We start from the raw sequence: 15,098 nt of genomic DNA, 5'->3' as shown, positions 1-15,098 counted from the left end.
TGCCTTATCTGAGGCACGACCCCTGCTGAGCCCGGCCCCGTACCCTGCCATTTCCTCCCAAACATTACGAGCACTGTATCATTTCCCTGTCGCCAAATGACTGGCTAGTTGCTGTGCTGTGCTAATGGGAGGAAGAGAAGGCAGATGAAGAGAAACTACAGGAAGAACGGTTCTTCATTTCCCCCCCTCGTGCAATACAATACACAGAATCAATCCTCCAGCCTCCATTTGTCTGTCTACAGCCACTTTGGCTGCAGGGAGAAATTAGGAGCAGCACAGCCGTTATTAGTGTTGAAGAAAATCTTATTTGAGTAGATAAGAGTTTGACGCCCCCCACCCCTTCAGAAAGAAACAACACCGCGATTTAGTTGCAGTAAATTAAGCGTCATAGTGTTATTTTATTTTTAGCAGATAATATGGCACCTGTCTTATTTTTTTAAATCTCCTTTAACACATCTGTTTTTTCTCAGTGTAGTACATGGCCTTAACCTTGACTCTACCTCATATCCCTGACATACATTAGACTTTAAATCATGTGAATCACTGCAGATAAATAGTAACACCCCAGACATGCATCCATAACTACAAACTTTAGTCTGAACGTCCTCTCGGTTTGCAATTAATCCTGATTAAATCCATTTAAAACAATAACCTTCTACTTAAAATGACTTTCTTTAGCTTTGTTTGTCGCATAGTAGGTTCATCAGATGTTAACAGAGAGTGGAGGCAGATAAAGGATGGGTAATCTAATGTGTTGCTTTCTCATACAAAGCTATCAGTGTCTTTCAATGGGTTTTTCCAACGAGTTTGGCTGAATGAATTACACTAGTCTGTTAGTATTCTGCCTCTGCCGTAGAAAAGGTCAATGTCAAATGCACCTCATTTAAAAGTCAATAGCAACCATGCACATCATCTCCTGGGAATTCTGTCCAGGATCCCCTCCAGACAGCATTGTGTATCATTCAGTTAGTAGAGGGCAGCCAGAGAGCTTTTTTAATCTTGACCTTCCAATAAAATATGCTCCCCATCCAGAATTACATGGTCTAAAATGGAGACATAAGCTCCCAACAAATCACACCCAGGCTCAAGGGAGATGTTCAACAGTGTAGGACATGAACACAACAGGTTTAACATCGGCTATCTGCTTTTACTTGTTTACTTTACTTTATCTACAACATGCAGGATATACACACTCAAATACTGACAACACAAATACAAGATTAGAAATGTGTTAAAGTAACTAAACATGGTAAAACTATAATGACACATAATCCAATACTGTTTAAAAACATACTGCTCTTACACTGCAGTAATACTTGAATACTGAATTTCACACAGACAGCAACAAAGCCACTCCAGCTACAATCCACTTGGTAGCTGGCTGTTTGGTTCGGAGGCGGAGGGTCCACACATAAGTGTGTCCACGCTGCTTGGTGCGGTACACTGGACACTCAAAAGTGTTACTGATGTCCCGCTCCTCTGTGGGCACAGCTCTAACATACAGCACAGGCATGGCCGGCGTCAGTTCTCTCAAAACCGCCTCAGAGATGACTCCAGCCTGAGTGTCCCAACGTGCTCCTAAAGACACATGTTGCACTGTGGGTTTGACCAATTATACTTACAAGACAATAATTTTACCAAGACACAGGAAGCAAAATACTGTGAAAAATCTATATAATTTGAGTATAGCAGGATCTACTGCTGGGTTAATTATTCCGACCTTCCATGAAGAGTCCGTGGATGTAGGCTCCTTCCCGTGGAGGATGCCCAAAGTCGTCCTTCATTTTCTTTGTTACATCCACGCTCAGGGTCATCTTGTCCAGGGGCCACTTGTTTTTGCGAGCAATACTCTGCAGCACAGCTGTAAAATATGACTATGTTAATATTTCTGGTTCTACCGGTGCACATATGGCAATATTAATCGTTGTCTTCGTTTAGTCCTCACCGGTAAGAAAGGACTGAGGGTTAAAGAGCCCCGAAAGCCAAACAACTGCAGGTAGGACAAAATCTTGAGTCCAGCTGTCGAGCTCGTGGCAGCTACACATTAGATCATTCAACCTAAAGAATAAATAATTGTTAATAAAAAACTAGGAAGATCATTAATAGAAGCTTTTAGAGTGTGCCTATAAGGGATTATTTAAGAAGTAAGAAAAATTAGCATATAATAGGTTGACTCATAAGTTACCATTGTGCCAGTGTTTTAGTGGAGGAATAAGCCAGTCTGGCCCAGGAGTCTGGGACCTGCTCCATGAACAGTGCAGACTGCAGATTCTCCATCCTGGAGGAGAAAGTGAGTTCGCCCTGTGGACAGAGAAATGCTTTTTAATGCTACAATAATAACAGTAAAGCACCTTGCTGGCAGTCACTGTGTTTATGGTACCTTCAGACCAAGATCCAGCTCATGAAGGGACTTCTTTATCTCAACTAACAGAAGATTCATGCGCTCACACTCCTGAAAGCAAACTAAGGTGTACGGGTTTCGCTCTGTTGTCTTTGCCATAATCTCTGCCATGTTATACTCCTCAGGAAGCTTGTCAAGGATGTCTTCAATTATTGACGTGACCTAAGAAATACAATAAACTGGGATAGTGATATAGACAGGTCCCTGCACCCTCAGCAGTTTTTTTTCCCCTCCCCCATAATGATTCTTTCTGCATGCAGACCTTCTCCTCTGTGCTCTGAGCTGCTCCCTCTCCTCTGGAAGAGTTCTGTGGCTGCAGTTCCAACAGAGCCTTTAAGAGGTTGTCTGAGGTGACAGTGAGGCACTCAAGCTCAGCATTTGGATGGAGACCATACAAAGTGGGATTCTCGGAGGGGAGATGTTCGTCAATATAGTGGTGGTAACCAGTGTAGTCCAAGAACGGAGGAGACAGGAACCCCGGACACAGAGAGAGATCCATTTCAAACTAGGAATTGAAAATTCATAACACAAAGACCAAAAAAATTAAAATTAAAAAAAAGCTAAGCATGTATTTTATATTTTAATATCATGGACAATATACAAGTGCAAGTCTTTTCTTGCAGGCACAACAAAACATTCTTCAAAATGCAGATTCAGGAAAAAGTACTGGAAGAGAAATCTTCAAAAGAAAAAATATATGAAATAAACCCTTAATAGTATCTGTCAAAAAAGCACAATGTCTAAAGAAACAGAAAACCTAGACTGGTATTACATGCAAAACTGCAGTTTAGTATTTCACCCCCAGGGGGCACCCTTTACCTTGACAACAACTCAAAACAGCTACACAGCTATGGATTAGCCTGTCATCATAAAATTGAACACAACTCCAGATAAAAGTTTGTACCTAAATAATGAGCAGATGTTATTAAATGAAGTGAAATACATTTCAAAAGTGACACTTTTGTTTATAAAAAAATAAAAAAATAAAAAAAAATAAAGAAGATGTGAACAAATTAGGCTACATCACCTCTGCCTTACCATTTTAGGATGCATAAATTCCTGCAGGTAAGTTTTACACAGTCTTCTATCCCAGACATCAGTAATGTGTCCTCCATACATGATCTCTCCAAACAGATAACACAAGTCCTCCCAAGGCACCTGCATGAACTGCAATAGATGTTATTGACTAAAATCATATTGCAAATATAAGACACGAATGCATTGTGGTAGGTTTATTAAAATTATTCCCAGGGTTCATTTTTGTTCTCTTATAGAGACATGTTTCTATTTTCCTGATAAAAAAAAAGAAGTTTTTTTTGTTTTCAAACTTCAAGCAAACAACCTCCGAGATAGGCTACTTTTCATAATGACAACAGTAGGGAAATATAGCAAAATTATGTTTCTTATACACACTGATCTGAAGTGCGACAGAAGAGTCTTTTCCACAGCGGGAGATTGTGATCCGTGAGGGTGAAGGAGGAAGAAAAGCAAGCTGTGATTCATAACAAATTACAAAAGCTGTAGGTTCACAATCATTTGTACCTGTATTGTTTTGCAAATTGCTTCCTTCATCAGCTCTAATTGCAGTGATCACTTATGTAGCGTTGTGAACTGTCACATTGGCTGCATGTAATTACATTTAGGATAACGCTTCATTGCCCTCCTAATGAATTCTCTGTATACGCACATACAGGTTACTGTTTGGTTAACATAATGAAGGACATTCGTTTTTGGAGGGCAGAATACCTGGGAGACATAATTGGTTATGACCAGAGTAATAGGAGTCCTAAGAGCAATGCATTAGCAGTTGTGAGGGGAGCAGCACCTTAAGAATGGATTTTTTGTCTATGTGAAATAAAGCTAAATTACAGGTTGCGTGTTCATAGTTATAAGAGAAGAAATGTGGAATAAAAAAAGATGGGAATGAACATTTTTCACAAATAACAGTGGGACAAAAGATTTCAATAAGTAATTGGAGACACTGCAGTAATTCAACATTACTGTCTGTTAGAAATGCCAATGCTAAGTACCATTATCATTATAAATTTAGCCGGCAAAGAAGGTAGCTGCAAAAACAAATTAAAAGTTGTATTACAGTAATCGAAATGCTAAATTAAAATAAATAAAACTTAAAATGTCAGTTTAGCTGTAGAAAATAGTGCTAAACATACTTTTGTGTTGGTCTCTAAGTAGTTGTACAAGACATTAGCTGAGATTGTTAGGTCCCCCGTGCTGAAGGGGTAGTTGTTATTCCACCCTTGTGGGCCAAATTTACGGCGCTCCGTTACACAGGAATGAAAAAAGCAGAGGGAGAAGAGCATCGAGTTGAACTCTTGTTCTCTGGAGCACATATCCAGAGTGTCCTGAAAGGAGAAAGAAAACAAGTGAAGATTTCAGTGACTACTACAGTCGAAGCATATTAGAAATAAAGCATATTTTCCATTTTACCTGGCTGAAGTTGCCGAGGGCTGCGTGCAAGCTGGCATTCATTCCAGTGGGTGGCTCGTTGGTGATTTTGATGGCATTTTCCAATATGCCTCTGGGGATTACATGCTGCTCAGGACATGGCGCGGGTTCTCCGGTGATGAAAACCCGATAGCTGGGGTTACTGTCCACGGCTGTTGTCTCCAGAAGAGCATCCAAAGAGGGCAGCCACTGAGCCACCAGGTGTACATTCTGAGCATCAAAATAAAGTAGAATATGTAACAGGTTGATAGAATTTGTGCGTAAATTTTATTTCATAGTAAATGCCATGAAAACTGTCTCTCTGTGTTCTGATCTGAAACCACTGATTTACTTGGCTACAGACTTTGCCTTAAAGGAGCCATTTAGTGAGCTGATCTAGGCAATTATGGTTTTTATTGAACCAAATTTATTTCCCCTGCTCCGGGGGTTAGATAATATCATTAGGTGCTTTATAAGCCAACTGGAACTGCTGCAGTCATTGAATAATAGGATTCCCTACCTGCAAAATGACCCAGTGTCCATGTTTAGAGGCATTTTTGAGAACCCTCTCAGCCATTATCTCTTGTCCCTGTCCCAGGGACACATTGTGCAAAGTTCCCTGGTCAATGGAAAATCCCAGTTTTAAACCTGCACACAAAGACAATTTTGAAAATCTGAGCATAAATAACAATACAGGATTTGTAACTAACAAAGAATATACATCATACCAAGTTTCTCTACATCTCTGAGTGGATCCACTCCAGGTGAGAGGATGAAGAACACAGGTGTTGAGGGACCGCTGTCTTCAAACAGCCTCTCAAATTCCAGCCTGGCACTGTCCACATACTTAGCTCCCATGCTTTCCTCTACAAATTTCCTGCCAGGAGACATCATCAAAAGCTCAGTTGTGTACAATAACTAGAAACACAAATGTGCTTTAGTGAGTTTACTCACCTTAGTGTGTAGGTCATCCGATCAGGGCGAAGAGCTCTCAGGATAATCAGCCTCTGGAGGGAATTCGTATTCTTCCAGTCTTGAGGAAGCCTTTCATTTTCAGGACAGCTGGACTCAACTATCTTCCTCCAGCGATTCGGTGAGCTCTCTATGTCTCTGTCAAGTCCACTGAAGCCCTCAATTGTAGAAATTGTCTGCAACAAAGAAACACACATTGATACTTCACTTAAAAAGAGTGAAAATATGAACTTTTCATTTGTCGAATGTGTCATCTTAATATTTACTGTACCTTAATGGCCCCCCAGGCAGACATAGAGAGGAACGGCACTGGACTAACTTTGCTTGCCTCCACGGGATAGCGCAGCAAGAAGTCTAATTCCTGCATATCAATCAGTTTCTCCTTGAGCTGAATCTGAGGAGAAGTACCAAAAGCAGTTTATTATGAGCTCTCTGTTATTGATAGAATTTCCACAGCTACTGAAATAAAAATGGGAAAACTCAGGAAATGGTGCTGGGTAAACTTTTACAGGCCTCTGAATGTGAAATAGCCACATGAAGGACAGCCTTCAGAGTGCCACAGTTTCCAAGATGAAAACAGTTGGTGCAATGACAGATAATTGCATTATGCCATCAGAACCAGCCCCCTTGTCAGAACCAACTGTGTGAGCAGCAGCCACGGTGCAAGGTGTGAGAGGTAATCAATAGCAGCGTATGGTATTCCTGACTGCTTTTAATTGAAGTTAATGTGGGGGAAGAAAAGTACTTTGATTGATGAGGATGACAGGAGGCCCCACCTCTGAGGCGGTCCTGAGTCCCTCACCTGGAAGGCAGTGTGTGACAAGAAGGTTAACTTGTCTCTCTCAAACAGGCCCTGGCTGGTGTACAGGAATACAGAATAGGTGATGGCCTCACTGAGGGAGCAGACTCTGGTCCTCACATCCTCATCCCATTCGGCACGCTCCATTGCTTTATTAAACACCGAGTTAAAGGTCTGGAATGCAACAAAAACGAGGACACCATGTGTATGCAAACAAGTTTTTTTGGACTGACATCTGGTATAGAGGGACATGTTTAAGCTCATTTTTACATAAAGATAAATAATAATTGCAAAAACCACAAAGCGATATCTGTCCTCTAAGAGCACTTCAGGGGTAAAGGTTTCACCTTGAGAGAAAACTGGTACATCAGGTTAATCTTGCTGAGGTTGTCGATGATAAAGAAGAGGAGCGATGCTCTCTCAGCTGCTGGGCGGTATAGTTCTCGAGCCTCGTTGATCTTTCTCTCGTTCTCTCTGGCCTCCGCCACCTGTGAGTTCCAATTGCACAAAATGAGCTATTAGGCTCTCAGTCATGCTCCAAAACCCTCTCATTACACTTATTCCTAACTACACATCATTTGCAGCTAATGCAATAAAATGAGGTGCTTGCTGTTTATGACATTCAAAAAAAAAAAAAAAACAACCGAGTGACAAAAAAAACAACAAAAAGAAAAATAGCCTTACCTTGCATTGAATGTGAGCGGCTGTAGTCTTGGTATTCTCAAGTTGCTCCACCAGAAAAATATCCCCTAGAAAATTACCATGGGCTGCAGAGAGGCGATTCAGCAGGTCATCTTCAAACCTTCTCAGCTCAATCTTGAAGTGGTTCTGCTGCGTGGTCAGCTTCGTCTTGGAAAATGTACTCAGAACAGTTCAAAACTGCACATTTTTCCTATCAGGTATTAAGGATTATCATGTAGACAAAATGCTTTACTCGAAAAAGAATGTAACTTTCATCTGTGGATTACCTTTAGTTCCTCCAAATCAGGTCTCTCCCGAGAGACTACCTGTCCCAGCAGCTGCTCCTCCAGGCCCTTAGGAGTCACGGTGAAGTTGATCAGGGTGGTCTGGGCCTGGAGCTCAGGAGGGAAATGTGGATTGGCCAACTTGGTGTGAAGAATGAGTTTAAAATTACTGTTGTAAGTGCACTCCTTGCCTCCAATTAGAATGTACCTGGATAATAGGACCACAAATATTTTTATTTATTTAATCTGAAGGACAATGAGGCCTCAACAGCATGTTGGTTATTTAGATTATAGAAGTAAGTGATAAAAAGAAGACAGCCTGGTATCGTACCCCCTTGTTAGACTTGTTACCTGGCAGGAAGTGTACTTAAAAAAAGCAAGCCATGATTATGATGAAGATGGTCTGAACTGCACTTCTGTTTTTGCCCTACAACTTTAGTTTGGCTCCAAATGTCACTTACCCTATAGACAAATATTCTTGAGTAAATATGAAAGATTATCATGGCACCAGCCAATATTTATCTGTTCCTGCATTTCAATTAAATTAGCAGTGGCTTGACGAACCTGGTGGCTTTTCATTTATCTCTAATTACCCCTTGGATGTCAGGCAAGGCCCCAATTTTTATGGCACAGGTTCCTCATGGCCTGGGTCTGGTTCAACTCTATATCTTCACAAGCCAGAATTAATGTACTATTGATAGAACCATTACTCCACCAAATTAAAGTCCTTGCTGATGGATTGGCTTGTAGTCTTCCGTCAGCCATGAAAGGAATAATTAGTATTCATTACTTCACACTCTACAACATTCCAATTATTAATGAACTTCAGCTGTGGAGACCTACGAGATCCATCATGGCCGCCCCAGCAGGTTGTATTAATCATCGACAGAAACAAGCGTGTGGGTCATCTACAAGGGATAAACTTATAATCAGATTTACTATGATGAATTGTTACGCCTGGACAGACAGGGCTTCAAAAGACGCTCGATGAACATTCGCCCGAATATTCAATATTCATGGTCTTACAAATATCAGAGCAAGAAAGATGTAAACATTTCTGAGTAGGAGATCAAAGCAGGACGTCAATATGTCGTATTTTCTATTTATTCTGCTGTTGCTTGTCCAGTTTATGGAATTTACTGTATTTTTCTTTGGTAACTGAGGTATTTGCAGAGCAGCTACTTTAGTGACACCAGTGGTTTGGAAATTTTCACCAGAATAGTGGTCGTGTTTGAAAAACCGAGTTTGAAATCAGAGAGAGTTGTCCTTTTTTTAATAATAATAATAATAATAATAATAATAATAATAATAATAATAATAATAATAACCACCACCATAAAAAGTCACCATATCGTCGTAACAAAGCTTAATTATTAGTGAACTACAAATGCACGAGTATCACCGCCAAAAGAATTCCCAGGGGCGATGATTTTGCAAAAAGATTTGACTGCTTCAAATTGATATTAACTTAATTGGTGGCTTTTTAGAATAGCCATTGCTTACAAACATTAAATTGTTAATTAATTAAACTCTGGTGATTACTAATAATAGTTGCTAATATTAGTAAGTACTAATTTTATAATGATTTTATTTATTATGAGGTTGTGTATATTATTATGTTTATGCCAGAAATTATATAGTTATAATGTTTTATGTAAAACATCATTACTGAGTAAAGAAATTCTATATTTAAAAATGGATGTAACCACTTTGATGACACACACAAGTTAGTAAACTCCGATTGTAAAGCCTTGGACTTGACATTTTTGCTCTCTGCATATTGATTTTCTGAAACTACACAAGACGGAGAGGAGAGGTGGAACTAAATGAGAAACTGAACATAGTGCACACACATATTGTAGCGACCTATTATAATATCCTGCTTTATCCTCCTCTTTGACTCTAATGGGGACCATAATTTACCAAATTTACTTGATGTTGTGTCACATTCAGCTCGTAAATTCATCAGGAAGGTGTTTACTGAGGTTACAGACCAAAGGAACCAGAGGGTAATTTTATACAAGTGGATATTTTCTTCTTTTCCAACCAGAAGTTCACTTGCTGCTGGCCATTAGAAAAAACTCCAACACTAGCTCACTTTTCAGACCTGGAAGCTAGATCCATCACTTTCAAACTAAGGACTATTACAACACCAAGCCAAAGATATAAACATCCAAATGTTTAACAAAAAACAAAAAACAAACAAAAACAAACAAAAAAAAAAAAACCCCACAAAAATTAACAAATTTCAGTGAAATATGCATTTCTTGCTTTGTATGCTTAAAACAGATTCACACTACAGCCAATAAGGCACATCTGTTCATCAAGGAAAAGCTTGACTAAGCCAAGACTGCTAGAATGCAGCAAGACCAGACAAATCAGTAATTAATTTAAGAACTAAACAGTTCACTTGTCTCCAGTGCTTCACACATACAATAAAGCAATACCTATTATACTTATTATATTCAATTCAGTTTTATTTATATAGCTCCAAATCACAACATCAGTTGCCTCAAGATGCTTTATATTGTAATGTAGGCAGTGACCCTACAAGAATACAAAGAAAACAGAGAAAACTGCAACAATCAGAAAAACCCTTATGAGCTAGCACTTTGGCAACAGTGGAAAAGAAAAACACCCCTTTAACAGGAAGACACCTCCTGCAGAACCCACATAATTTCCTTAGGGATTAATAAAGTATTCTGATTCTGAATCAGATTCAGAACCAGGTTCACGGAGGGGCAGCCATCTGCCACCACTAGTTGGGCTGGAATCGAGGGTCTAACTTAGTGGATTTATTGTTGGATGTGAGTCCTGTTTGTGTGTGAGAGTTGTTATAGTACTTGAAAGTAACTCTAACCATGACTATAAAGACACTGTATTGTTTAGGACACTATGATATACATTTTCTTTATATGATATTAATTTTTCATTTTCAGTAAATAAATTTAAATAGCAGCACTATTTGACAAACTTAATGATATAATTCACAAATATGACCCCACTCTGGTTAAAAGAAATCCAAATGTAGTGTAAATGTATAAATTAGTCCACAATTGCTCTAAAGGTACAGTATGGAGACAAATACGAGCAAACCACCTACAGTTACAGTGTTTAGTTAGGTTACTGAAGCTGACTTGAGTCTTTCATGGTGATAGACGACTTATGAATTTATTATGTTAGATGCCATTTTTCTGTAGGAGACAGGAGTCTTTTTACATAACCATGACTGTGCCGAATTCAGCCTTTACGCTTAGGCTAAGCTGTTCAATATTCATTGCACCTAAAGAATATGAACACACAAATATACATCCATCACCAGTCTTGAGGGGCCAATCAATACGTTGGCCTCAGGGATTCAGGCGATGTGCCGCAAAATTCATTTATAATCTAAAGAGCAGGCAATAATAATGCATTCAGACATGTCTTACTGGTGCTTCAAAGCTCAGTGAGATTCAACCATCTGGCAAATGTGCTTCTATTGTCTCACATGACAGATGCATTGGGACAAGTTGTGGGTATATCGACTTATGAAGGAACGGTGATGCAAAAACCGCATATTGATTTAAAGCATTATTTGGCGTGCAACAGCACCAATGCTACGTAACAGAGCAGTAGTGGGTTTTTTTAATGATCTTTGCAAGCTAAAAAATGCTTAAACGTGTACTGTTCATGTTTTAGTACCAACCTTCCTTGTTTAATAGTTTTCCTGCCTAGTAGAGGCTCCAGAACCGGGTCTACCTTTTCTGGCAGGTTCTCTATCACGACAGTTTCCCCAAAGACAAGAGCTTGTTCAATCACATCTAAACAACTGTATAGAAAGAAAGAAAAACAAGAAAAAGAAACATGACTGGAGCTGCAAATTTTTAAGTTTCATGAGCACTCACTGACACGAGTAATACAATCACACTGTGACAGCAAAACTGACAATAATTTACCGCTTCTCACCCTTTCTGTCCAAGCTGCACCACCCTCAGCTCTGACGCTAGCTGATTTCTGATCCACTTGATGCCCTGCTGCTGTGGGTCGATGATGAGTGGCCAACGCTCACTGGTGGTCAGGATGGCCGCGTTCTCAATAGACATCCTATCATTTGGCAGACCCTGGTTATGCCAAGCAGCCACGGTGGCATCATCTGTAAGCATGAGGACTGGATCCAGGCCGTCTGTCAGGGGTACAGAGACCTGGAACAGAAACACAGGAATGATGTCATTTTGGTTCAAGCACTGGTGGCTGTGCACTCCAGTTCAGACTCAGAGAAAGAAGGATGGTAGTGAAAGTATGTTGCTTACATTCAGAGATCTAAGGAAAGGAATCCACTTGTTGTTAAAAAGCTCCACACGATACTGGCTGGTAAAGTAACCCATGTAGGAGACAAATGCTGACGTGAGGAGCACATCACCACACAGGGTTTTCTTTTGCTTTTCAAACTGGACAATTTTCAGGGACCAGCGCTCCTTCTCTGACTATAAGACACAAACAGCAAGCTTCAATATCATCTTTAAAAAATACACACAAAATACCAAAGAGAGCAGTCCATCTCATGACCATTTACATCAAGAAGTAAACAATCTGTGCTTCTGAATTATGTGCATCCTAGGCAGCTTCCCACTGCTCACATTTATCATGCAAACTAAGAAGATGTAAGCAGTAAAGCATACAACTGCAATTCCCTTACAATAACTCTGGGTGTTTGGCTGTAGATTCACTCGGCATCAATTTAGCATTCATTTAAACCTTCAATACTGTGACTGTGACAGCCTACAACAATAAATCACGCATGGCATTTTCTTACAAGGGGCTGTGGATCTAGAATATGTCACATAATAAATTCTCAGACAGTTAAAAATCACTATAATTTTACTCTAATGTATTATGGATTGCCTGTAATATCACTCAGTCTGGGGTGAGACATTGTTAATTTCCAACAGCTGTTGAGGCTTTGAGGTAAGTTAATGATTAAATATAGACGGCCTGATTTATTAGTCTGTACACTATTGCTTCCAGGTCAATGCCATAAAGACAAAACATTTATCTTGATATGCTTAAAAGCCAAACCGTTCCATGCAAACCGCATTTATTTTCTGGAATAAGGAAGTCGAACTTGCAAAATGGCCACTGAAATGACCATATTTTATTTCATATTAGCATCCATAAAGATAAAGATTTGGCTGACTAAAAAAGACATGCAAAGGAATGCAGCAAAGTTGAATGTTATATTAAACCAGCTACATAAATATGCAGCTATCGACATTTATATTCTCCACATTCCATAATTTCCCATCTGCACTTTTTCAAATAATTTAAAAAAAAAAAAAAAAACCTCTGAAGAAATAATTTTTTTACTCTTTGGACAAGCTCAGAAGTGCTCACACATCTACCACACAGACACAGGGTAGTGTTAGTGTAGACCTCTTGCCATTTCTCTTCACTCCTCAATTTGGAAACTGCTCAGCCAGCCAGTTGCCCAGTTCAGCCATGCGTTTTCAGTGGTCCAGCCCTCTCTACCTGTCTCACAAGTCCCCGGTATGCTGCTGGGCTGGGCTGTAAAATCTCCCTTTGCCTGATCTGCTCACACAACTGTCAGGCCATCCTGCCAGGACATAACAACTTCCAGTCCAGATTACTGATGCAATTCTATTACCAGCACCTCTCCATGCATATCTCCAGCAAATTGACAGTTAACTGTATGCCAGGTCAGCCCCAATGACACGACCAAACTCCTCTATCTCCCCTTGTTTACCATTAAACCCTTGACTAGTCGGTTGGCCAGCTCTATGGTCTGGGTGGTACGCATCACCTCCTCCTGACAACTGATTTTCTCAGCTGTAGCCATTTCATACTGAGCTGTTATGTTCTGGAGGCTGGCATCAAGATCCTATAGAAACAAAAGGAAGGAAGCCATGCAAATTAAAAACGATAAAGAAAATGCAGTATTTAGACTGAGTGACTTAGGTAAGAATAACATTGTACTCACTGCCAACTTCTTTTGAAGTGCCAACAGTTTGGCTGTTGCTGTTTCTAGCTCTGCATTAGCTTGTGACAAGGCATGCCTTTTTGGAATCACCTCACAATAGATCTGCAAAATAAATAAAAAATAAATACAGCATGTGTGAAAAAAAAAAAAACTTTAAAATGAAGAATAAGATTTCTCATAGGAAACATAAGAAACTGCCTTAGAGTTTATTTGAATGCAATGGCTGACCTCGTAATATCTCACAATATTAATGGTCCAGGCACAAAGACCAGCTGCAGCTGTAGATTTGGTCCAAACTAGATCAGGGTGAAAGTCTGGGTTTCTCAGATATTCTTGTTTCACCACAGTCAGGCATGACTCAGGGATGTGCTCCTTATCATACGACATCAAGGCCTGCAGGAAATCATCCACCTGACACACAAAAACCAAAACAAATGAGACAGCATTTGATGAAGGCTGAAAATGGAACACAAATAGAGCATGTTGCGAATCATAACCACTTCAAACACTTTAATTCTTTGCTTACAAAAGAGAAAGTCCCACAAAATGAGGGTTATATTTGATTCCTCTCATCAACAATTCTTAGGATTAAGTCCTGTGGTGAAAAATTTTAAAAAGTGATACCCGAAGCTGGCATCTAAAATAATTAATCAAATGCAATTAAAACCAAACGTTTTCCAGTCACACTTGCATTAACAGAAGCAAGAAGCAGAGGAGGGAGGTTTGCACACTTGCTCCAGCAGTGAGTGAGCAAATTCATAGAGCCATCCAGCTGTAATGTGAGCACTGGAGTTGGGCAGGGCCAGGGTCAAGGCCCACTCACAAATTAGATTGACATTAATCAGGCAGATGCAATTGACATGATGATGGCTTAACCTTGCCCATGAAGGCCCGTGCTGCCTTCCAGCTCCGATCCTTAGGCACTCGACCACGAGGGGCCAGCAGGACCATCACAGCTGCTGCTACATTGATTACTGCTGCCGGGGGGTTTGGAAAGGCCTTCAGCTCAGTAAGATTCACCTGAAAGAATATTATATAACATTATATATTGAGAAAGACTGCAAATTTTTACGTAATTCTGTCTAGTCTGATAAAATCTAGTACCTTGTTGAGGGTGTTCAGTGCTGCTGTGGCGGCTGCCAGTAACGGCTCTGCCTTGGATAGGTCATTTTCACACTCCTTCTGTTTGACAGCAATTTCTGCCTGGATCACAGCAACCTGCACAAAAGCAACCATAACAAATTGGATTCCACACATCTATTTAACAATGTGGTCTGTAGAGTGCAATGCCAAAGAATGTGTGTTATACAATATGTGACAGGACTAGTCACCTTTTGTGCCTCAACATCTGCAGCCTCTCTCTTGCTGCTCACCCTCTCAGTTTGCTGTCCAATCTTAGCAATCAGAGCTTCGATGTTCTCATTTTTAAGGGTCAGTTCAGCATCTTGGGATGCAAGTTTAGCTTTTAGATCTTCAACCTGTATATATAAGAAAGAAACATACTCACAATACTTCAATATGTGAAATACTTAATGTCAT

The 15,098-nt window shown here is 40.0% G+C and overlaps 1 protein-coding gene across 2 annotated transcripts in view; it reads right to left on the bottom strand.

Annotated features, from left to right (window-relative positions):
* Positions 1-1,330: 1,330 nt before the first annotated feature.
* The window catches only part of LOC146623204 (dynein axonemal heavy chain 11), a 38,992-nt gene continuing 25,224 nt past the window's right edge, over positions 1,331-15,098 (bottom strand). Inside the window, exons 57-82 of one of the 2 annotated variants that reach the window (XM_085365801.1) lie at positions 14,891-15,037; positions 14,664-14,777; positions 14,436-14,579; positions 13,788-13,970; positions 13,560-13,661; positions 13,326-13,460; positions 11,875-12,048; positions 11,531-11,766; positions 11,271-11,393; positions 7,586-7,790; positions 7,302-7,466; positions 6,965-7,105; positions 6,621-6,791; positions 6,090-6,212; positions 5,801-5,994; positions 5,575-5,723; positions 5,367-5,494; positions 4,850-5,077; positions 4,573-4,764; positions 3,440-3,568; positions 2,664-2,906; positions 2,381-2,563; positions 2,186-2,301; positions 1,946-2,058; positions 1,721-1,861; positions 1,331-1,578 (exon numbers count right to left, since the gene is read on the bottom strand). In XM_085365801.1, the coding sequence (XP_085221927.1) occupies positions 1,331-1,578; positions 1,721-1,861; positions 1,946-2,058; positions 2,186-2,301; positions 2,381-2,563; positions 2,664-2,906; positions 3,440-3,568; positions 4,573-4,764; positions 4,850-5,077; positions 5,367-5,494; positions 5,575-5,723; positions 5,801-5,994; positions 6,090-6,212; positions 6,621-6,791; positions 6,965-7,105; positions 7,302-7,466; positions 7,586-7,790; positions 11,271-11,393; positions 11,531-11,766; positions 11,875-12,048; positions 13,326-13,460; positions 13,560-13,661; positions 13,788-13,970; positions 14,436-14,579; positions 14,664-14,777; positions 14,891-15,037 (4,227 nt within the window). The remainder of the gene's footprint in view (positions 1,579-1,720; positions 1,862-1,945; positions 2,059-2,185; positions 2,302-2,380; positions 2,564-2,663; positions 2,907-3,439; positions 3,569-4,572; positions 4,765-4,849; positions 5,078-5,366; positions 5,495-5,574; positions 5,724-5,800; positions 5,995-6,089; positions 6,213-6,620; positions 6,792-6,964; positions 7,106-7,301; positions 7,467-7,585; positions 7,791-11,270; positions 11,394-11,530; positions 11,767-11,874; positions 12,049-13,325; positions 13,461-13,559; positions 13,662-13,787; positions 13,971-14,435; positions 14,580-14,663; positions 14,778-14,890; positions 15,038-15,098) is intronic. The other variant, XM_085365802.1, reaches the window with a different exon arrangement.

The sequence above is a fragment of the Diplotaxodon limnothrissa genome, linkage group LG11 (genome assembly GCF_057381915.1).
Source record: "Diplotaxodon limnothrissa isolate DT_005_m linkage group LG11, D_limnothrissa_male_GT1.1, whole genome shotgun sequence".
Lineage (NCBI taxonomy): Eukaryota > Metazoa > Chordata > Actinopteri > Cichliformes > Cichlidae > Diplotaxodon > Diplotaxodon limnothrissa.
Note: the sequence above shows the minus strand (reverse complement) of the source record. Positions and strands in the feature narration are given on the sequence as shown.